Source organism: Hyperolius riggenbachi, chromosome 1 (genome assembly GCF_040937935.1).
Source record: "Hyperolius riggenbachi isolate aHypRig1 chromosome 1, aHypRig1.pri, whole genome shotgun sequence".
In the NCBI taxonomy this organism is placed as follows: Eukaryota; Metazoa; Chordata; class Amphibia; order Anura; family Hyperoliidae; genus Hyperolius; species Hyperolius riggenbachi.
The window spans coordinates 12,335,434-12,359,407 of NC_090646.1; the positions used below are offsets into that span (position 1 = coordinate 12,335,434).

General features: G+C 48.9%; 1 protein-coding gene across 2 annotated transcripts in view; it reads left to right on the top strand.

The window, feature by feature from the left end:
• The window catches only part of LOC137562347 (disintegrin and metalloproteinase domain-containing protein 33-like), a 164,564-nt gene that overhangs the window by 57,125 nt on the left and 83,465 nt on the right, over positions 1–23,974 (top strand). For both annotated transcript variants that reach the window (XR_011030119.1, XM_068273686.1), the window contains exon 3: positions 7,938–8,011. Coding sequence is in view for 1 of the 2 variants with exons in the window: in XM_068273686.1 (XP_068129787.1) it covers positions 7,938–8,011 (74 nt within the window). In the remaining variant the exon portion in view is untranslated. The remainder of the gene's footprint in view (positions 1–7,937; positions 8,012–23,974) is intronic.

A 23,974-nucleotide genomic window follows, 5' to 3' on the forward strand; every position in this document is an offset into this window, starting at 1 on the left:
ACTCCATCATAAGATAACCTTATCTCCTGCAGCCAATGTTACCTTTCCTCCGGTGACTGGAGAGATGAGTGGGTTTCCGATGTCCCTTTATATCCACCATCCTACAGGAGAATAAACCAAGCTAATGTTCATGGTCATGACTCGTACTTTCTTTACCTTACCTTATTATTTAATATGTAGTCCTATTATTATGCTGCAGGAGGCTGAATCTGCTACACCATTGTGGCCATCACCTGTCTGGATTTCTCCCATAATCCTCTGATACTGAAAACAGAGCTGGTGATGTCCTATATAACTATGCTGTGCTGCAGGAGGATAACGCTGCTGTTGTGTAGCTGTTTCCCATAATCCACTGGTGTAGCCTGAGCCTATTCTGAATTGGGAGCTGAACTATTTCCTGCAATCTTCTGGGCCAGCTGCCGCCATCAATATACCCAGTGGTGTAGCTAAGGAGCTATGGGCCCCGATGCAAGTTTTACAATGGGGCCCCCAAGCACCCTATACATAACAATTGATACGGCGCTCCAAAACCTGCCAATGGCAACTACAGTGTCAGAGGTGCAAGAAGGGGATGGGGAGCACTTTGTTAATGATTACCACTATTCAACGTATCTATAGAAGTGATTATTATGAGCACAGGACCAATAGAGAGCTAATACTGTAGTTGAGGGAGGGCACCGATGTGGGCTCCTCTGATCCAGGGGCCCTGGTGCAGTTGCATCCTCTGCACCCCCTACTGCTCCGCCCCTAAACACACCCGAAGATTAGTTGGAGAGATGTTCATCCAAGCTGGACGACAGTCCCTTTTCCCCGGCAGTCTTGGTGTCCAGCCAGGGGCATAACTACAATTCATGGGGCCCTCCAGCGAAACTTTGATAGGGCCCCCACAGTGCTCACGCCCCTTCCCTTGCCTCCCCTTTTTACCCTTCACAGCCTGGGGACCACCTCACAAGGGTCATAAAACGAGTGTGGCCATCATGGTCTTCACACTTTTCACAAGTGTAGCCACCACAAAACCACCTGATCTGAAGTATAGTCCCCTGTATCGGAGGAAGTTAAGGTTAGTAGTTGCCATGGCCACCCACAGCTCTGTCCCCCCCCCCCCTCCCCAGATCATCACTAGTCCTTTAAGGAATACCCTGTTCTCCTCTGGACATGACATGAGATAGACGTGTGTGTGGACAGTGCTAAGCATACAAATGACTAGGCATTTCTTCTTTTCCAGCCTGAAAGAGTGGGACATCAGGTATGCAACTGACAGCTTCTCTCCAGGCTGGACTGTAGTGTAATCCTCGCCGATAAGGAAACACAGCCATGAACCTCTTTCCAGGCAGAGAACAGCTACTGAGTGCAGGGGAGAGAAAAAAAAGGTCATAGATTCATATACCGGTATTTTGGCTCAGACTGTGTGAAAGACTGTATCGTTTAGCTGAGACAATACAACATGAAACCGACTTTTTTAGCTGATGCACAGAAAATAAAACTGGGATTCTACAAAAATCTTTTCCTTGAATTATGAATCCACAGACTAGAGAAGATCGAGCAACTTTATTATTCTGGTCTGGATTTGTAGAAAATCTGCTAAGACATGGCCAATCTAGCAACCTGCAGTGGTGTAGCAATATGGGTTGCAGAGGTTGTGACCACACTGGGGCCCTTGGGCCAGGGGGACCCCGATTGGCCACAGTATTAGCTCTTTATTGGTCATATGCTGGTATAATCACTTAGATGCTTTGAATAGTAACCATTCATTAACAAGCTGTTCCCCATCCCCCTCTTGCACCTCTGATATTGGGGTTGTCCTTGACAGGTTTTGCAGCACCGTCTCAAATGCTATGTATAGAGTGTTTGGGGGCCCAGTGTAAAATTGCTCCGGGGGCTATAGCTCCTTAGCTACCCGCTGGTGGCAACCTGGTTTGGATTTGCCCAAAAATATTTACATTTTTCCATTAACGTGGCAAGGTCAATTGGACCAAGGGGGGATTTCCAGAAGGGTGAATGAATTAACAGTTGTGGGATTCCGGGCATGTCCATGGTCCCTCAATGAGAATGTCTGTAAAAAAAAATAGGCTTTGATAGCTTAAATTTCCCCCACCCAAAAAAAAATCAAAAAAAAAAATCACTGGGCTGTGTGTGTGGGACAGAGATCAGGAACAGCCAATTCACTAACTTCTCAGCAATCCTTGCCGAGAACCGTGAGCCCTTGATAGCTGATGGCAGAAGATCCAGTATGGCAGTAAACCATCTCCAGATGTTGTAGTAAATGAGGCCGAATGTCTAAGAACACAAAAATGGCTCTTAGATAGCGTTCCGTGTGAGATGGCTCATTGAGGACCTCTCCAGGACCTCCGTCACGTCTTCTACAGACTCATTAGGCCGACGTTCCCAGAACAGACGCCTAATCTTGTGACATCTTCCTGGCCAAACATGGGAAAGCTGAACCCTTGTTTTTATTTTTTTGAGGAACATTCTGTGTAAATGTCTCGCTGTCCTTATTAGGAGAAACGTTGGGGCAGCAGCGGCCAGACCTGCTCCATTAATAGCTTACAATTGGTTCCTAAATTGCTGCTAAATGACTGAAACTACTGGAATAGGCCCAACATTATTACGGGCAGACTTGTAATAGACTTTATGGAAGGTTTAACTCTTAGCAACACCAGGAACCTCCTCTGTGGAGAGGACAGCGGGGGAGAGAGGAGAGCGCCTCCTGGGGTGATAACGAGGCACTGGCAGGAAACAGAGGGTCACCACCAGGAACCTCCTCTGTGCAGAGGACAGCGAGGGAGAGAGGAGAGCGCCTCCAGGGGTGATAACGAGGCACTGGCAGGAAACAGAGGGTCACCACCAGGAACCTTCTCTGTGGAGAGGACAGCGAGGGAGAGCGCCTCCTGGGGTGATAATGAGGCACTGGCAGGAAACAGAGGGTCACCACCAGGAACCTCCTCTGTGGAGAGGAGAGCGAGGGAGAGCGCCTCCTGGGGTGATAACGAGGAACTGGCAGGAAACAGAGGGTCACCACCAGGAACCTCCTCTGTGGAGAGGACAGCGAGGGAGAGAGGCGAGCGCGTCCTGGGGTGATAACGAGGCACTGGCAGGAAACAGAGGGTCACCACCAGGAACCTTCTCTGTGGAGAGGACAGCGAGGGAGAGCGCCTCCTGGGGTGATAACGAGGCACTGGCAGGAAACAGAGGGTCACCACCAGGAACCTCCTCTGTGGAGAGGACAGCGAGGGAGAGAGGAGAGCGCCTCCTGAGGTGATAACGAGGAACTGGCAGGAAACAGAGGGTCACCGCCAGGAACCTCCTCTGTGGAGAGGACAGCGCCTCCTGGGGTGATAACGAGGCACTGGCAGGAAACAGAGGGTCACCACCAGGAACCTTCTCTGTGGAGAGGACAGCGAGGGAGAGCGCCTCCTGGGGTGATAACGAGGCACTGGCAGGAAACAGGGGGTCACCACCTAACGATAAATGGAAGTCCTGAGAAGAACGGGTGGTGAATACTAACGCTGAATACTCACCTGAGGATGAATCGGGGAACCCTACAGTGACGCCTCCCGACAAACCAGGTTACCCGGTCCATCTTCCTGCCCACGGGAGCACGCAACGTGACGCAATGGCAGATGACAGGCGTGAACGAGAGAACGAATGATCATGGCACTTTGGGGTTGATTCACTATAACAAATAGTGTGCCTTATCAGAGTTAACATGCCTTATCAGTTAACATGCCTTATCAGAGTTAACACGCTTTTACAAACATGCCTTATCAAAGTTAACGCGCCTTATCAGAGTAGCATAGCGAGTGCTACAAACTTATGCCTGCTAATTGGCCATGACGAGAGCTCCACTCATCCTGCCCTGAGCCCCTGCGGGTCTAATCCTTTGATTGGCCCAATAGGCTGCCTGTCAAGTGACAGACAGCCTATTGGGCCAATCAAAGTGCGGGGATAATGCCCTTTAAAGTGACTGGACCCGCAGGGGCTCAGGGCAGGACGAGTGGAGCTCTCGTCATTGCCAATTAGCAGGCATACGTTCATAGCGCTCTCTATGATACTCTGATAAGGCATGTTAATGTTGATAAGACGTGTTAACTCTGATAAGGCACGCCATTAGTCATAGTGAATCAACCCCATTGTGTTGTATAAATATGGAGAGATAAGGGTAGTAGCAGAAAAGTTTCTGTACCGTGTTAGCCAAACCACTTATGTAGGTATAAAAAAACTTGTCTTGTAAAAGTAATACCTTTTAATGGCTAACTGATAGTTAAAGCGGAACTGTAGATACTTTTTCAACACACCGTTTCACTTACCTGGGGCTTCTGCAAGCCCCCAGCAACCATCCTGTTCCCCGCCGATCCTCCGTTCTCCCGCCACCGCTCCAGTAACGCCGGCACCATCAGAAGACGGAGCCGAAGTTGCTTATAAAACACAATAATACGGTCTCCAGCAATTGCTGGAAGCTGAATTATATAATTCCCCCACTATCCATGGTGGCCTGGAGGGGGAATGGTAATTAACACGGCCGGGACTTGTGCAGAAGCAGGATACAGCTGTATAACAGCTGTATCCTGCGCCCAAGTCTACCGGCACCGATTTCAAATGTATGCGCCTGGGTTGCCTTTTGTATGGTCCTGCTTTGCTCTAGAGTAGGGGGCCAGTTCATGCCTCTTCTGCCCCTGATCCTTCACCATTGGTAACCACATTTTTAAAACAGGGTTAGAAGCAGCAGAAGACACGTTTGACACAAATAACAATGACATTTTGGAACTCTGATGACTGCGCTGCTCGGAGCTGATTTCTGAGTATTTCTGCGGTAGCCTCTTTTTCGGACGTGTACCGCAGCTGTCGGTGGGAAGTGGCTGTGGTTAATGTAAATGAAATAAGTATGCCATTTCAGAAATAACAGGGGGAGACAGCTGGACAGTCATAAACCAATATTAAGCCTTCTCTGCCGCGGCAGGAAATCTCACAGATAATTAGGCTGAGCCGTGTTGTTACACAAGGCCGTTTTTAGCCCAAGCCAAACAGGAGACAATTGCTGCTCTCTCCAACTGATATATTTATAATCGGGACCTCCGGGCCAATAAATTACAGCTTTACCAGTGGGGACCAATCATATCACACGCTGCTGAGGGCCAGGCAGAGAGGATTCTGGGAAAGAGGGCAGTGTGGGCCAACCTGGCCAATAGGCATGCAGCAAGGGCTCAGGACTGGGTGGAAATTGTTTGTTAAGTTTTAAGAGGATTTCTTACTGAAGGTGGCCATTAATGGTACAATATTCTCCTCAGATGCGATCACTCAGACAGATTCCAGTCTGTCCTGTCCGCCATCTGCTGCCCAGAATACCAAGCAAAACAAACGAGGCGAGAGATCTGTGTTTATTCTTACCGCAGGATGGTGAGACCGGCCTGGTATTATTATTATTCCTGAATCTCATTCACATCAGAACGAGGCAAGCATCCCTACACACAACATGGCCGAGCAGTTGCCCTCCTGGGAGTGGCGGGAATGTGGTATGAAATGGTTGGCACGTCCTATTATGCGGTATCTGATATTTTTTGTCTTTTTTTTTTTTTATTCTTTGCGATTTTCCATTTTTGTTTAGTTTTTTTTGCATTTTTTTTTGGGGGGGGGGGGGGGGGGGATTGTGATTTTTCTGTGCACACCAATGTAGCTAACTTACATGAGATTAATTAATGTGTCTTATTCACTTCTAAATGGGATGTAATTTTTGCAAAACAAAAGTGATTTTTTTTTGCGTTTGCAGTGACTTGCGAATCATACATCACACATGGAAAAAAGCAACGCTGCAGCGCAACTTAACCACTTAGTGGCAAGCCGCTGCATTAACCACTTGATGACCCACCCTTTACCCCCCCTTAAGGACCAGCGTGGTTATTAGTGATCTGTGCTGGGTGGGCTCTACAGCCCCCAGCACAGATCAGGGTGCACGCAGAGCGATCAGATCGCCCCCCTTTTTCCCCCCTATGGGGATGATGTGCAGGGGGGGTCTGATCTCTTCTGCCTGCGTGTGGCTGGCGGGGGGGGGGGGCACCTCAAAGCCCCCCTCCGCGGCGAAATCCCCCCCCTCCCTCTCCTACCTGCTCCCCTCCCCGGTGATCCGGGCTGCACAGGACACTATCCGTCCTGTGCAGCCAGTGACAGGACGTCCCCTGTCACATGGCGGCGATCCCCGGCCGCTGATTGGCCGGGGATCGCCGATCTGCCTTACGGCGCTGCTGCGCAGCAGCGCCGTACAAATGTAAACAAAGCGGATTATTTCCGCTTGTGTTTACATTTAGCCTGCGAGCCGCCATCGGCGGCCCGCAGGCTATTCACGGAGCCCCCCGCCGTGATTTGACAGGAAGCAGCCGCTCGCGCGAGCGGCTGCTTCCTGATTAATCAGCCTGCAGCTGGCGACGCAGTACTGCGTCGCTGGTCCTGCAGCTGCCACTTTGCCGACGCACGGTATAAGCGTGCGGTCGGCAAGTGGTTAAAACGCCCTGCTGGACCTGTTAATGGCTCCAGGACATTTTTATGCGTCGCTTTCCCCCACCACCGACGTGCATAAGCACTCCCCTGCCCGCCGCTCATACCTGCCGGTACGCCTAGATCCATAGCTCTCAACTGTCCCTCTTTTGGAGGGACAGTCCCTCTTTGGGAGCCTTGTCCCTCCGTCCCTCGTTCACCCTCATTTGGCCCTCTTTCAGGACTTTGTCCCTCTTTCTATGTAAATATATATATATTTCTCTACTAAATAATGTGTTTGATTGACTCTAAACTTTATTCCCAACCTTTAAATTGATATATTTCTTGTTTTCAAATGTTAATATGAAGCAAAATGAAGCAGGATAGAAAGGACCAGTGTAGTTTGAATTATAAAACAACATATTTTTCTCATGGAATCTTTATGGTATGCATGACTAGGGGGTGTGACAGGGGCGTGATCAGTGGTGGGGCAGGGGCGTGGTTTAAGTGTCTCTCTTTCTCATCTCAAAATGTTGGGAGGTATGCCTAGATCCACGATTGGGGATTGGTTCCCCTAACCAATCGCAATGCCTGGAATTAAAATGCTTGAAATACCCTGATCGGGGCCATGTCCATTTGTAATGACAGGAAGTAGTAAAAGCATGAGTTACTGTGAAAAAAGAAAGTGAATACTTCCTGGAAATCAGGATAGTGTTTCCAGCACCATCTAGTGGCGGAAAGTTAAATTACACAAACACAATACATATGTAATTAAAAATTAATAAAATGAATCCCTTCCAAAATAAACACACATCGCAGTAAAGCAATGCCCCGTTTCCAGGTAATTTTGCTACAATATAAACATATATTGGTGCACCACAAGGCTGTGGGCCTATTTCCACTGTAAAATGTGATTACAACTAAGATTGTAGTGTGATGCGATCGCATTTCACTCAACTTCCACTACTGCAGTTTTGCCGCAATTTTCTTTGCAAGCTGACAGGTGTACAACGTGGTGGCGGAATGATTGCGATTTGCGAGGGGAGGAAAAAAATCAGTCAGGAAAAAATTGCTGAAATCGCAGAAAAAAAATCACATTGTGCTGCGATTGCTATGCTATCTTCCTGCGCTCGTTTTACTTTGTACAGGATCTCAAGTGCACGAGAATGCAGCACGACCGACTTCTGCAATCAAGAAAATATCACATCACAAACCCTTGTCACCACCAGGGATACATTTCAGAATGTAAATCAGGGAGAGGAAAGATTTTCAACGGGCAAACACTGACTAAATCATCTATAAATTAATATTGTAAAAAATAAAACCTTTTATTCATTATGTCATTTCACTACAGGTCCTCTTTAAAGCAGTGTGGTCCAGGCCAATAACTGCTCAGCTGTAACTGTGAATGTATGTTTCCTGTTATTATTGTCCCATCTCTGGGTCTCACGGACATTGCTCTGTCTCATCAGGTGACTCCAGATCGGGGCGAGATCGTAGTGATGTCAGAAGGGAGGAAACTCATCCTGGAGGTGGAGAGAAATCAGTAGGTGTCTGTGTCATTGCCTGTCTGTTTTTCCCCAGTTATGATAAAAACGATTGGAAACTCTGAGGAAATTGCTAGGGTGTGTATATTATTAAATTGACAATCTAACACACACCCTTCAATCTTTATAACAACTGATCAGACAAATCCACCATTCTCAATCTACTTTTATTGAGCAAAATGGGAAATCCGATCGTGTTTCTTGCTCTAATGAAAAAAAAAAAAAAAAAGCTTTCGATACATTGGGAAATCTAAGCGTCTTCATCAAATTGCCATAAAATCGGATCATTTTATTGTATCGTATGTGGCCACCTTTACACTGTCTACTTTACATTGCATTACTGTGTCACATCAGTGTTGTCCCATGAAAAGATAGTATTTGGCTGGTGTTGGCTGCACCCACTTTTCCTAACCCTCACACATAATTACCGGTACTCAATTCCTCAATGACCAAGTTTGTGAGCTTTGCGGTCTTTGGCATCAATAATTTGCATTGAAATGAAACAAATCTGATTGGCTGTTTGTGGCTCCACCCCCCTTTTTTGAATTTGAACCCCAGTCACCCAATGACCAACTGTACCAAGTTTGAGGCTTGTGCCATTAACAGTGCAAGAATGGCAGCAATTAAATATTCCCCTTGAGAAGCAATATGTGAAGTTTGATTGGCTTTTGTAGACTCCACCCACCTTTCTGAATATTAATCCCAGTCACCCAACGACCATCTGTGCAAAGTTTGAGAACCCTGCCATTAACAGTGTAAGAATGGCTGCAGTTTACATTTTCCAGTGAAATTTGTATTTGTCTCCGCCCCCTTTTTGGTTATGGGAATAAAAAGTATCCTATACTTTATTCCAGGTAATGTACTATGTGTGTGCCAAATTTCATGCAAATCCGTTCAGCCATTTTTGCGTGATCGAGTAACAAACATCCAAACATCCGAACCTTCCCATTTATAATATTAGTAGGATAATGTGAGAGCTGCACTGACTTTTGTGAGATCCCGTAGGTTATATTTGTATATTGCCATTCTCTTGGTCTGTGCGGATGCTGCATTCTCTCAGTCTGTGCGGATGCTGCATTCTCTTGTACATTTGTGTCACTGTCCCCCGGGCCTCTGTTGCTGGACGGAGGTCTCCCGGCATCTGCCCCCAGTTATTTGTCCTGAGACGACTGTAACCGATCCGTCTCTCCCGCCTGCATGCTTGGAGCCAAGCCTAGACAGGACGTGTTTTCAGAGATTTATCCTGGAGCAGAGCGGAGGGAGGATGGCAGCGCAGTCCACGCACGGCGAGATCGCAGCGATTACACGTCTCGGAGACAGAAGAAAAATAAATATTTGCCTTCTATTGAATTTCACAGACTTGGAAGAAAAAGAAACGGCAGAAGCAGAAAACTGTGTCAGGCGGAGGGAAATCAGAGTGGTAAAATCTCCCGTATCCAGGGCAAGGTTCTGCAGCACTAGAGGCGGAGATTCTAGTGTGCCCCTCCCACCAGTATAGGTAGAAGATGCCATCCCAGTATTATGTATGTTGCCCCCCCTCCCGGTATAGGTAGCCAGGTGTGCCCCCAGTATTAGGTAGCGCCCCAAACAAGCAGAGAGTCGAGAGCGGATTGCTGTTGAAGTTCTGTTACTCAGTCACTTCTTGTCACTGGGATGTTCAGCTGGTCGCAAAATCGCAGCATCTCCTCTTGTCTGAAGCGGTTCATCCTGGCGCCCGGCGCTTAGCGCTGAAGCTGGGCGCCGTCATAGCAGCACTGGTATTCGGGGATTCGCCAGGGTCGGATTTTCCATAAGGCATTGTAGGCACATGCCTACAGGCGCCTGAAGATGGAGAGGTGGCTCACTCCCCTCTCTGAGCATCTCCCTCCCCTCTTCCCTATGCAGAGCATAAATTATAGGTTACTCTGGCTGCCTAACACTAAAAGACACCTGTGTGGCTACCTACGTTGAGCAGGGGAATAGGAAAGAGGTGACAGCTTGGCCAGCCAGCATACTTGTAGTGCGGTTCGGCAGGGTAATTTGTGGGTTCGAGAAGGGCGAAGTCTTGGGTTCCAGAACATCTGTGCCTATAGGCTCTCGTGATGGAAATCCGGGTCTGGGATCTTCAGATCGCCAGACCCCAAATTACACCTTCCTTACGAGTTGCTACATAGTGTTGATCATAACAAGTAATTTCGGTTTTGTACATTTTTGCCTCATTTTCACAATTACAATTCTGACTATAATTACAATTTTGTGGTTAATCTTGATTTTGCAGATATGCACAATAATGCCTAATTTTTACATAAATGCATTGAAGTGTATTAGGAATAAGAAATGTTTTTTCGCAAAATCACATGTCATTGCATAATTACGATATCAAGCAAGATTCATTTAGCAATAGTTTGAAATTTTGCGGTACGATTTTGCATCGGAATTCTAAATTTTGCATCAAAAATGCTACTATGCGAAATTTGAGCTCATCACTACTGATCAATACATAAGGCCCTCTCAATCGATGTGAAATCATTTTTTTCCATCAAACATTAATCATAACAAGACGGTTATCCCTTCAGTTCATTCATTTTACACAAATTATGCCTGTGCAGAAAACCGTCACCGACTTCCGACATGGAGACCGGTTTGTACGCCGTGTACATGAAATGTGAAGTTGAGCCGGGAGTCTGTACATGCTGGCTGCGTTGGCGTACGGCGTTCCCGTAAAACCTCAGCAAGTGTTGGACGTGAGCCCTGGTCAGACAGGCAGGATCCCTCTGCCATGTTTTCTGGGTCAGGAGGTTTCCTCGTGAGGCCGGATCGAGTTTCTGCTCTGAAGAAGAAAGGCGTTTGTTAAACAAAACCAGCTGCGTGAAGCAGAGGACAGCCGTGCGATAGGGGGGCTATTGTTCAGGGCTGCTGAGCGATCACTTTCTGAGGGGGGGGATCCTGCTTTTATTAAGGCAATCTTACTTCTTGAAATAACTCCAGTATGGCACGAATTTTTTTCAAGTAGGAATGAAAGGCAACTTTTTAGGTGAGTGTTTTTGGGGGCAAAACTGTAATTTCAGGTTTATTAAATTTCACAAAAATGTAAAATCCACCTCAGAGGAGAGTCCATGATCTGGAGGGAGACACTGCCCCCAGAGGCGATGCAATAGCCCTTCTGCTAAACACTGCCCACCAGGTGGCACTGTCAGAATCATGCCCTTATATAGGAGGAAGCCTCTAATCAAACAGAAACAAAGCTTGTGATTGGCCAGTAGCTCTAGCCAAGCAGAGCATGACTCCGGTTCCTCAGGGGAGGGGCTGCTGTAACTGTCCTGCAACAGGGCATCATTATAGGTCATTACGGAGCCTCATAGACGGGTCTACTGACAGAGCGCAAACATCTGATTTTTAAAACCATCCACTGATTGGAGTCAATTTTTGATGTTCCCACCTGTCAGTTTAGACTGTGTTTTATAGGCAAAGACAAGGAGGTAAGCATGCTTACATGATGTTTGCAATCCTTTAACTGAAGACATGGCCTTAAAGAGAATCTGTATTGTTAAAATCGCACAAAAGTAAACATACCAGTGCGTTAGGGGACATCTCCTATTACCCTCTGTCACAATTTCGCCGCTCCTCGACGCATTAAAAGTGGTTAAAAACAGTTTTAAAAAGTTTGTTTATAAACAAACAAAATAGCCGCCAAAACAGGAAGTAGGTTGATGTACAGTATGTCCACACATAGAAAATACATCCATACACAAGCAGGCTGTATACACCCTTCCTTTTGTATCTCAAGAGATCATTTGTGTGTTTCTTTCTCCCTGCAGTTCTCATGCACTGAAGTTTCAGGCTGCTCTTTTTTCTCCTGCAAACAGCTTTGCCCTTGTCTGTAATTCTTCAGTATGTGAAAGCCCAGCCAGCTCAGAGGACGATTTATCCAGCTTGTAAAAGATAAGAGAGAAGAGAGAAGTTGCTCTAATCTAAATAATACACAGGCAGCGTGCATAGAGGGGCCTGGAAGGGGGAATTCATAGCAGAACCACAACACTGAAGAACTTGTCAGCCTTCCAGACACAGGCCGACAAGTCTGACAGGGGAAAGATACATTGATTTATTACAGAGACTGTGATAGCAGAAAGTGCTGCAGTAAGCCAGAACACATTAGAATAGCTTTTGGAACTTGTAGGATGATAAAAAAACAGGATGCAATTTTTGTTACGGAGTCTCTTTAAAGGGACACTGTAGGGGGGGTCGGGGGAAAATGAGTTGAACTTGCCAGGGGCTTCTAATGGTCCCCCGCAGACATCCTGTGTCCACACAGCCACTCACCGATGCTCCGGCCCCGCCTCCGGTTCACTTCTGGAATTTCAGACTTTAAGTCTGAAAACCACTGCGCCTGCGTTGCCGTGTCCTCGCTCCCGCTGATGTCACCAGGAGTGTATTGCGCAGACACAGACCATACTGGGCTTGTGCTACTCCTGGTTACATCAGCAGGAGCGAGGACACGGCAATGCAGGTGCAGTGGTTTTCTGACTTTAAAGTCTGAAATTCCAGAAGTGAACCAGAGGCGGGGCTGGAGCATCGGGGAGTGGCTGCGCGAGCACAGGATGTCTGTGGGGGACCATTAGAAGCCCAGGGTAACTTCAACTCATTTTCCCCTGACCCCCCTACAGTATCCCTTTAAAGCGGAACTGTAAATATGCTGAAAACAAACTTTCACTTACCTGGGGGGCCTCCCCAAGCCCCCAATCATCGCCCTGTCCCGCGCCGCTATTAGCGCAGGACGCTATTGCTGGCTGGAACATGAAGCCCGGGGCACGCAGGCGCAGTTGCCGTCGACTTATAAGTTGACGGTAACGAAGCTGCACTGCGGTGGGAGAACGCAAGATCGCACGGGTCAGGACGGCTGCTGGGGGCTTGGGGAAGCCCCAGGTAAGTGAAACTGTTTGCTTTTTGTGGAATTACAGTTCCGCTTTAAAATAGTGCATGATTGCAGCAGGTGATATTGCCGTCTCCTCTGGATGCTGGTTACATGGGTCATATGCATCGGCGACTGTCCTGTATTCCTCTCCATATTCATGTAGTGCTGACATTAGGGATGATCAATGACATGCAAATAATTTCAAGTTGAAGCAGTATTATGCTAATTTTATATGCAGCAGGTTTTGATTGGTTCATCTTCAGGCTGCATAAATTTGCATACAAAATGTGCACAATACTGCATCAACTCTGTATTATTTGCATCTCATTGACCATCTGTAGCTGACTTATTCTGTGTCACTGGCAGTCCCTCAGCGGGGTCACACCCTACTAGTCCCTATCAATGGTACAATCTCCCAGACCGGCCAATCCAATTGGTCAGAGACGATCATTCGGGCTCATAAATGGGGAGAAAAATGTCATCAGTCAGCTCCAACTCAGTGGAATCGATCTGTTTTTAGATCAGCAGAACTAGCGATACATCGATTGTTTGTTGCCGATTGTACCATCAACACTGTCTGATTGTTCAGGAGATTGTACCACCTGTTAGGTGCCCATTAATGATACAATTTTGATTGTGCAATCTTACCAAATCCATGTAGTAGAAGCATAAATTGAGTGTATAGACTTTGAAGCAATACTTAACCTCTTGAGTCCCAGAGGCTTACACCCAGGGCCGGATTTGTACTCTTTACTGCCCAAGGCCACTGTCACCACCCGCCCCCCTTCAGTATAGATAACGAAATGACCCCTCCCTCCAGTATAGGTAGCCAGATGACCCCTCCCCCTTTCCCTCCAGTATAGGTAGCCAGATGACCCCTCCCCCTTTCCCTCCAGTATAGGTATCCAGATGACCCCTCCCCCTTTCCCTCCAGTATAGGTAGCCAGATGACCCCTCCCCCTTTCCCTCCAGTATAGGTATCCAGATGACCCCTCCCCCTTTCCCTCCAGTATAGGTAGCCAGATGGCTCCCTCAATCCTTCCCCCCCCCTTCAGTATACGAAGTTAGTTCGCCTTCACAACGCAGCAGCCATCAGTGTCACTCATTTCTCCGCTCGTCTCCAGTGCAGAAGCTTCCTCTTCCTTTCAATCTCCAATGCTGACCAAGTCCATAGCCGCCGCCGGCCACAATGCAAACGTGCACAGAGAGCAAGGTGGCTGCTACACAGGCGGCTAGCAGCAGAGTTCCTCGGTCAGGTGCTCGTCTGATCTCCCTGCATTGCAGCATTTGCAAGCTTGCAAATGCTGCACCAGTTTAGCCTGCTGTTTTGGCGCCCTAGGCCATCGCCTAGGTGGCCTTGGCCAAAATCCGGCCCTGCTTACAACCCCCTAGTGATCAGGCCATTTTTTTTACAATTCGGCACTTCACAATCACAACTTTATTCGGTTTATTGCTCCGTCATACAACTTAGCGGCCAAATGAATTTTACCTCCTTTTTTTTTTACCACTAATAGAGCTTTCTTTTGGTGGTCTCTGATTGCTGCTGTGATTATTGGATTTTTTTTATTAACAAAAAAAACCTGTGAAATATTTAAATTTTTTTAATCCCCCCTTATTCCCCCATCCCCCTCCCCAAATTGGCCCTACATTACAATCCATACACTACACTACTATGTCAGGGATTAGATTGTGAGCCCGTCAGAGGGACAGTTAGTGACAAGCCGATCCTCTGTGCAGCGCTGTGTTAGATGGCAGTGCTATAGAAATAAATTTCCTTCTGTAAATAACGATTGCAGCCTGCCAGTGCTGATCCGCCGCTGGCAGGCTGCTCGCTGTGTTGTCTGACGGGAGAGAGCTCTCGTGTGAGCTCCTGTCTAATCTCACTCCTTGCGAGATCATGCAATGTGGTGTGATCAAGGAATGAGAGACACTCTGCGGCCGCCATCCTGTGTTAGGAGGTCAGAGAGTGGTAAAAGGACAACTGTAACGGCAGGGATATGGAGGCTGCCATATTTATTTTCTTTTAAGTAATACCAGTTGCCTAATATTATCAAAACAGCAGAGCGCTCAACAACTCTTAGATCTATTATAATATTCAAGTCCTTTTCAAGCTAACAGCCAAAAGAGTCCTCCCACAAATGCAGATCACTTCTATGTCTTCCACAGTCTTCATGCAATCCGATATTCCATCACTTATAAATAATATACGCTCACCAGAATAAATGGCCAATCAATCAAGATCAGCAAAACACGTGTTTGGCCCAGCCTGTGATCACTCTTCTATCTGTTGTCGCTCTTCTTATACTCAGTAGTCATGTAGAGAAAATAAACTTCAATAGTGTGATACTGTTAAGAACATAGGCATCTGCTTTTCACCAGTGCTCCCCTATTGACCAAAACTGTCACCAGCGTGTCTCCACCACCTTAGTAGGTAAGCCTCTCACCAGACTCTGTGGCCGACCCCTCACAGACCAGCAATTCAGCGTGTGTGTTACAAGTCTTTGCCTCCAGCATCAAGTTTTCTAAAACTCAAACAACGCTTGACATAGCATAATTCCGTTTATTCATAAAAAGTATTAAAAAGTAGTGCACTCACATGTGTTCCATAAAATATGCGCATGTAAAAAGTATCTTTCCCCTCGAGGTCTTAGCGTCTCACCGGCTCTCCAGGCCACGCCCAACTAGTTTCGTCATCCGACTCATCAGGGGCTTGGCCATTCAGAGCCGGCAGACGCCATAAATTCCCACCCATCGGTCACATGATCCCTTGTTACAATCAACGTCATTGGCCAGTTCTCTGCTCTGAATTTCTGTTGTGCCTCCTGATTGGTTATTGTCTTAGCCTGATGGATATATAGAGACTACACCTCCCAGAACTCCGCGCGAGCCGTCTAAAACAACAGTAGCCTCATTCCAAAAAACTACACTACCCAGGGTGCCAATGATATCCCAGGGAACCAATCACACGGGCTAAAAGTCGGAGCATGCAGGGCGGACTACACCGCTCAGCAGCTCCTCAAATTAACAAAGTTTATTAAGATTCTAAAATTTCAGTAAAAAACCGGAGGAGCTTTTTTAATTCCAGGAACGAGTTATATCAGAACAGTTTGTTAACTATTTTGTAATTATTGTGTACATAACTACAAACAACCATATGCTTAGCTACCGTCTATTTGTACTGGCCTATGACACCAATATCCCATGGGGCTTGTTCACTCAAATTTACACAGCAGTTCCCATTTTCCCAACAAGAAAATACTTAATTATTATATAAAATGTTAAATGATTATATATACATATAAAGACCATGATTAATCATATGTATTCTATATTAGAGGGTCATAGACTGTCTATATTTGGCAGTACATTTGGGGGGCCATGAATTATATTTGATAGTTCTATCTTACTTAGGTCCCCCAATAAACTGTAATTTCTAACCATCCCGGGCTATCCACTGTATATAATGATGCATACCACCCATGCTACAGGCCACCTGCCATGTGACTAAACAGTGAGGGTCAAAATTCATTAAAAGTTAGGGACACCCAATATCTATATAAAAAATCTTTTCAAACAGACAGGGCACAACAATTGGGGTCACTGGTTAAATATTGATGACCATTGAAGTTGTGGAATACACCCCATGTTGCAGGTACAGCGCTATGTGGGTAGACACGACGCTGTTTCTGGAAAGTAAGATTTCTGGTGACAATATGAGATTTAAGGTGTAGGACCGTCTCCATATATAGTATCGCCATTTTTTATATAGATATTGGGTGTCCCTAACTTTTAATGAATTTTGACCCTCACTGTTTAGTCACATGGCAGGTGGCCTGTAGCATGGGTGGTATGCATCATTATATACAGTGGATAGCCCGGGATGGTTAGAAATTACAGTTTATTGGGGGACCTAAGTAAGATAGAACTATCAAATATAATTCATGGCCCCCCAAATGTACTGCCAAATATAGACAGTCTATGACCCTCTAATATAGAATACATATGATTAATCATGGTCTTTATATGTATATATAATCATTTAACATTTTATATAATAATTAAGTATTTTCTTGTTGGGAAAATGGGAACTGCTGTGTAAATTTGAGTGAACAAGCCCCATGGGATATTGGTGTCATAGGCCAGTACAAATAGACGGTAGCTAAGCATATGGTTGTTTGTAGTTATGTACACAATAATTACAAAATAGTTAACAAACTGTTCTGATATAACTCGTTCCTGGAATTAAAAAAGCTCCTCCGGTTTTTTACTGAAATTTTAGAATCTTAATAAACTTTGTTAATTTGAGGAGCTGCTGAGCGGTGTAGTCCGCCCTGCATGCTCCGACTTTTAGCCCGTGTGATTGGTTCCCTGGGATATCATTGGCACCCTGGGTAGTGTAGTTTTTTGGAATGAGGCTACTGTTGTTTTAGACGGCTCGCGCGGAGTTCTGGGAGGTGTAGTCTCTATATATCCATCAGGCTAAGACAATAACCAATCAGGAGGCACAACAGAAATTCAGAGCAGAGAACTGGCCAATGACGTTGATTGTAACAAGGGATCATGTGACCGATGGGTGGGAATTTATGGCGTCTGCCGGCTCTGAATGGCCAAGCCCCTGATGAGTCGGATGACGAAACTAGTTGGGCGTGGCCTGGAGAGCCGGTGAGACGCTAAGACCTCGAGGGGAAAGATACTTTTTACATGCGCATATTTTATGGAACACATGTGAGTGCACTACTTTTTAATACTTTTTATGAATAAACGGAATTATGCTATGTCAAGCGTTGTTTGAGTTTTAGAAAACTTGATGCTGGAGGCAAAGACTTGTAACACACACGCTGAATTGCTGGTCTGTGAGGGGTCGGCCACAGAGTCTGGTGAGAGGCTTACCTACTAAGGTGGTGGAGACACGCTGGTGACAGTTTTGGTCAATAGGGGAGCACTGGTGAAAAGCAGATGCCTATGTTCTTAACAGTATCACACTATTGAAGTTTATTTTCTCTACATGACTACTGAGTATAAGAAGAGCGACAACAGATAGAAGAGTGATCACAGGCTGGGCCAAACACGTGTTTTGCTGATCTTGATTGATTGGCCATTTATTCTGGTGAGCGTATATTATTTATAAGTGATGGAATATCGGATTGCATGAAGACTGTGGAAGACATAGAAGTGATCTGCATTTGTGGGAGGACTCTTTTGGCTGTTAGCTTGAAAAGGACTTGAATATTATAATAGATCTAAGAGTTGTTGAGCGCTCTGCTGTTTTGATAATATTATTTATGTGAGTGTGACACGCACTATTTGCACAGCGATCCAACAAAGATAGCTTACTATTGTGGAGAGATCAGTGAGGAGCGCAGAATTATTTCAGTATCCAATACCAGTTGCCTGGCTGTCCTGCTGATCCTCTGCCTCTAATACTATTAGCCATAGCCCCTGAACAAGCATGCAGCAGATCAGGTGTTTCCGACATTGTCAGATGTGACAAGATTAGCTGCATGCTTGTTTCTGGTGTGATTCAGACACCACTGCAGCCGAAGAGACCAGCAGGGCTGCCAAGCAGCTGGTATTGTTTAAAAGGAAATAAATATGGCAGCCTACATATTCTTCTCATTTCAGTTGTCCTTTAAGGTTGTCCCTTGTATACTCTGCATAGAGAATCCAGTTTCCAGGCCTGCTTCACTCATGTTGGGATTGGGCATGCACACGAAAGGTCTGCACATGCCCAATAGAACTATTGTGCTTGTGCACAGAGGAAACGGAGTTCCTCTATAAGCTGAACACAGGGCTGTGCAGACTGGCGGTGCCTCCCGGTGAGATAAGCCTGAGACTGGGGAATCCAGGTTGTGAGGAATGCTTATAAACAGAGCGGCACACATGGTAATTATTAGCTTGGCTCCAGGCTACAGAGAAAACCTGGAGTCTCCTGACAACAACATAACCCCTAATCCATGAGCGGCGGACCCCCAGGGAGAGGGGTGATGAGAGAGCAGCAGATGCAGGTCCTCAGTGCCTCACTACAGCTGTCACCAGAGAGGCCAGACATACAGGCAGCTGCCTACAGCACCGCCACAAGAGGGGGGTAATGAGAGAGCAGGAGATGCAGGTCCTCAGTGCCTCACCACAGCTGTCACCAGAGAGGCCAGACACACAGGCAGCTGCCTACAGCACCGCCACAAGAGGGGGGTAATGAGAGAGCAGGAGATGCAGGTCCTCAGTGCCTCACCACAGTTATCACCAGAGAGGCCAGACATACAGGCAGCTGCCTACAGCACCATCACAAGAGGGGGGTAATGAGAGAGCAGGAGATGCAGGTCCTCAGTGCCTCACCACAGCTATCACCAGAGAGGCCAGACATACAGGCAGCTGCCTACAGCATCACCACAAGAGGGGGGTAATGAGAGAGCAGGAGATGCAGGTCCTCAGTGCCTCACCACAGCTGTCACCAGAGAGGCCAGACACACAGGCAGCTGCCTACAGCATCACCACAAGAGGGGGGTAATGAGAGAGCAGGAGATGCAGGTCCTCAGTGCCTCACCACAGCTGTCACCAGAGAGGCCAGACATACAGGCAGCTGCCTACAGCACCGCCACAAGAGGGGGGTAATGAGAGAACCAGAGATACAGGTCCTCAGTGCCTCACCACAGCTGTCACCAGAGAGGCCAGACATACAGGCAGCTGCCTACAGCACCACCACAAGAGGGGGGTGATAAGAGAGCAGGAGATGCAGGTCCTCAGTGCCTCACCACAGCTGTCACCAGAGAGGCCAGACATACAGGCAGCTGCCTACAGCACCACCACAAGAGGGGAGTGATGAGAGAGCCAGAGATACAGGTCCTCAGTGCGTCACCACAGCTGTCACCAGAGAGGCCAGACATACAGGCAGCTGCCTACAGCACCACCACAAGAGGGGAGTGATGAGAGAGCCAGAGATACAGGTCCTCAGTGCGTCACCACAGCTGTCACCAGAGAGGCCAGACATACAGGCAGCTGCCTACAGCACCGCCACAAGAGGGGGGTGATGAGAGAGCCAGAGATACAGGTCCTCAGTGCCTCACCAGAGCTGTCACCAGAGAGGCCAGACATACAGACAGCTGCCTACAGCACCACCACAAGAGGGGGGTGATGAGAGAGCCAGAGATGCAGGTCCTCGGTGCCTCACCACAGCTGTCACCAGAGAGGCCAGACATACAGGCAGCTGCCTACAGCACCACCACAAGAGGGGGGGTGATGAGAGAGCCAGAGATACAGGTCCTCGGTGCCTCACCACAGCTGTCACCAGAGAGGCCAGACATACAGGCAGCTGCCTACAGCACCACCACAAGAGGGGGGTGATGAGAGAGCCAGAGATACAGGTCCTCAGTGCCTCACCACAGCTGTCACCAGAGAGGCCAGACATACAGGCAGCTGCCTACAGCGCCACCACAAGAGGGGGGTGATGAGAGAGCCAGAGATACAGGTCCTCAGTGCGTCACCACAGCTGTCACCAGAGAGGCCAGACATACAGGCAGCTGCCTACAGCACCACCACAAGAGGGGGGGGTGATGAGAGAGCCAGAGATACAGGTCCTCAGTGCGTCACCACAGCTGTCACCAGAGAGGCCAGACATACAGGCAGCTGCCTACAGCACCACCACAAGAGGGGGGTGATGATGAGAGCCTGAGATACAGGTCCTCAGCGCGTCACCACAGCTGTCACCAGAGAGGCCAGACACACAGGCAGCTGCCTACAGCACCACCACAAGAGGGGGGTAATGAGAGAGCCAGAGATGCAGGTCCTCAGTGCGTCACCACAGCTGTCACCAGAGAGGCCAGACATACAGGCAGCTGCCTACAGCACCGCCACAAGAGGGGGGTGATGAGAGAGCCAGAGATACAGGTCCTCAGTGCCTCACCACAGCTGTCACCAGAGAGGCCAGACATACAGGCAGCTGCCTACAGCACCACCACAAGAGGGGGGGGTGAGGAGAGAGCCAGAGATACAGGTCCTCAGTGCCTCACCACAGCTGTCACCAGAGAGGCCAGACATACAGGCAGCTGCCTACAGCACCACCACAAGAGGGGGGTGATGAGAGAGCCAGAGATACAGGTCCTCAGTGCCTCACCACAGCTGTCACCAGAGAGGCCAGACATAAAGGCAGCTGCCTACAGCACCGCCACAAGAGGGGGGTGATGAGAGAGCCAGACATACAGGCAGCTGCCTACAGCACCGCCACAAGAGGGGGGTGATGAGAGAGCCAGAGATACAGGTCCTCAGTGCCTCACCACAGCTGTCACCAGAGAGGCCAGACATACAGGCAGCTGCCTACAGCACCACCACAAGAGGGGGGTGATGAGAGAGCCAGAGATACAGGTCCTCAGTGCCTCACCACAGCTGTCATCAGAGAGGCCAGACATACAGGCAGCTGCCTACAGCACTACCACAAGAGGGGGATGATGAGAGAGCAGGAGATGCAGGTCCTCAGTGCCTCACCACAGCTGTCACCAGAGAGGCCAGACATACAGGCAGCTGCCTACAGCACCACCACAAGAGGGGGGGGTGATGAGAGAGCCAGAGATACAGGTCCTCAGTGCCTCACCACAGCTGTCATCAGAGAGGCCAGACATACAGGCAGCTGCCTACAGCACTACCACAAGAGGGGGATGATGAGAGAGCAGGAGATGCAGGTCCTCAGTGCCTCACCACAGCTGTCACCAGAGAGGCCAGACATACAGGCAGCTGCCTACAGCACCATCACAAGAGGGGGGGTGATGAGAGAGCCAGACATACAGGCAGCTGCTTACAGCACCGCCACAAGAGGGGGGGGTGATGAGAGAGCCAGACATACAGGCAGCTGCCTACAGCACCACCACAAGAGGGGGGTGATGAGAGAGCCAGAGATACAGGTCCTCAGTGCGTCACCACAGCTGTCATCAGAGAGGCCAGACATACAGGCAGCTGCCTACAGCACCACCACAAGAGGGGGGTGATGAGAGAGCCAGAGATACAGGTCCTCAGTGCGTCACCACAGCTGTCACCAGAGAGGCCAGACATACAGGCAGCTGCCTACAGCACCATCACAAGAGGGGGGTGATGAGAGAGCCAGAGATACAGGTCCTCAGTGCGTCACCACAGCTGTCACCAGAGATGCCAGACATACAGGCAGCTGCCTACAGCACCATCACAAGAGGGGGGTGATGAGAGAGCCAGAGATACAGGTCCTCAGTGCGTCACCACAGCTGTCACCAGAGAGGCCACACATACAGGCAGCTGCCTACAGCACCATCACAAGAGGGGGGTGATGAGAGAGCCAGAGATACAGGACCTCAGTGCCTCACCACAGCTGTCACCAGAGAGGCCAGACATACAGGCAGCTGCCTACAGCACCATCACAAGAGGGGGGTGATGAGAGAGCCAGACATACAGGCAGCTGCCTACAGCACCGCCACAAGAGGGGGGTGATGAGAGAGCCAGACATACAGGCAGCTGCCTACAGCACCACCACAAGAGGGGGGTGATGAGAGAGCCAGAGATACAGGTCCTCAGTGCCTCACCACAGCTGTCACCAGAGAGGCCAGACATACAGGCAGCTGCCTACAGCACCACCACAAGAGGGGGGTGATGAGAGAGCCAGAGATACAGGTCCTCAGTGCGTCACCACAGCTGTCATCAGAGAGGCCAGACATACAGGCAGCTGCCTACAGCACCACCACAAGAGGGGGGTGATGAGAGAGCCAGAGATACAGGTCCTCAGTGTGTCACCACAGCTGTCATCAGAGAGGCCAGACATACAGGCAGCTGCCTACAGCACCACCACAAGAGGGGGTGATGAGAGAGCCAGAGATACAGGTCCTCAGTCCGTCACCACAGCTGTCACCAGAGAGGCCAGACATACAGGCAGCTGCCTACAGCACCGCCACAAGAGGGGGGTGATGAGAGAGCCAGAGATACAGGTCCTCAGTGCATCACCGCAGCTGCCACCAGAGAGGCCAGACATACAGGCAGCTGCCTACAGCACCACCACAAGAGGGGGGTGATGAGAGAGCCAGAGATACAGGTCTTCAGTGCCTCACCACAGCTGTCATCAGAGAGGCCACACATACAGGCAGCTGCCTACAGCACTACCACAAGAGGGGGGTGATGAGAGAGCCAGAGATACAGGTCCTCAGTGCCTCACCACAGCTGTCACCAGAGAGGCCAGACATACAGGCAGCTGCCTACAGCACTACCACAAGAGGGGGGTGATGAGAGAGCCAGAGATACAGGTCCTCAGTGCCTCACCACAGCTGTCACCAGAGAGGCCAGACATACAGGCAGCTGCCTACAGCACCATCACAAGAGGGGGGTAATGAGAGAGCAGGAGATGCAGGTCCTCAGTGCCTCACCACAGCTGTCACCAGAGAGGCCAGACATACAGGCAGCTGCCTACAGCACTACCACAAGAGGGGGGGTGATGAGAGAGCCAGAGATACAGGTCCTCAGTGCCTCACCACTGCTGTCACCAGAGAGGCCAGACATACAGGCAGCTGCCTACAGCACCACCACAAGAGGGGGGTGATGAGAGAGCCAGAGATACAGGTCCTCAGTGCCTCACCACAGCTGTCACCAGAGAGGCCACACATACAGGCAGCTGCCTACAGCACCACCACAAGAGGGGGGGTGATGAGAGAGCCAGAGATGCAGGTCCTCAGTGCGTCACCACAGCTGTCACCAGAGAGGCCAGACATACAGGCAGCTGCCTACAGCACCACCACAAGAGGGGGGGTGATGAGAGAGCAGGAGATGCAGGTCCTCAGTGTGTCACCACAGCTGTCACCAGAGAGGCCAGACATACAGGCAGCTGCCTACAGCACCACCACAAGAGGGGGGTGATGAGAGAGCCAGAGATACAGGTCCTCAGTGCCTCACCACAGCTGTCACCAGAGAGGCCAGACATACAGGCAGCTGCCTACAGCACCACCACAAGAGGGGGGTGATGAGAGAGCCAGAGATACAGGTCCTCAGTGCCTCACCACAGCTGTCACCAGAGAGGCCAGACATACAGGCAGCTGCCTACAGCACCACCACAAGAGGGGGGTGATGAGAGAGC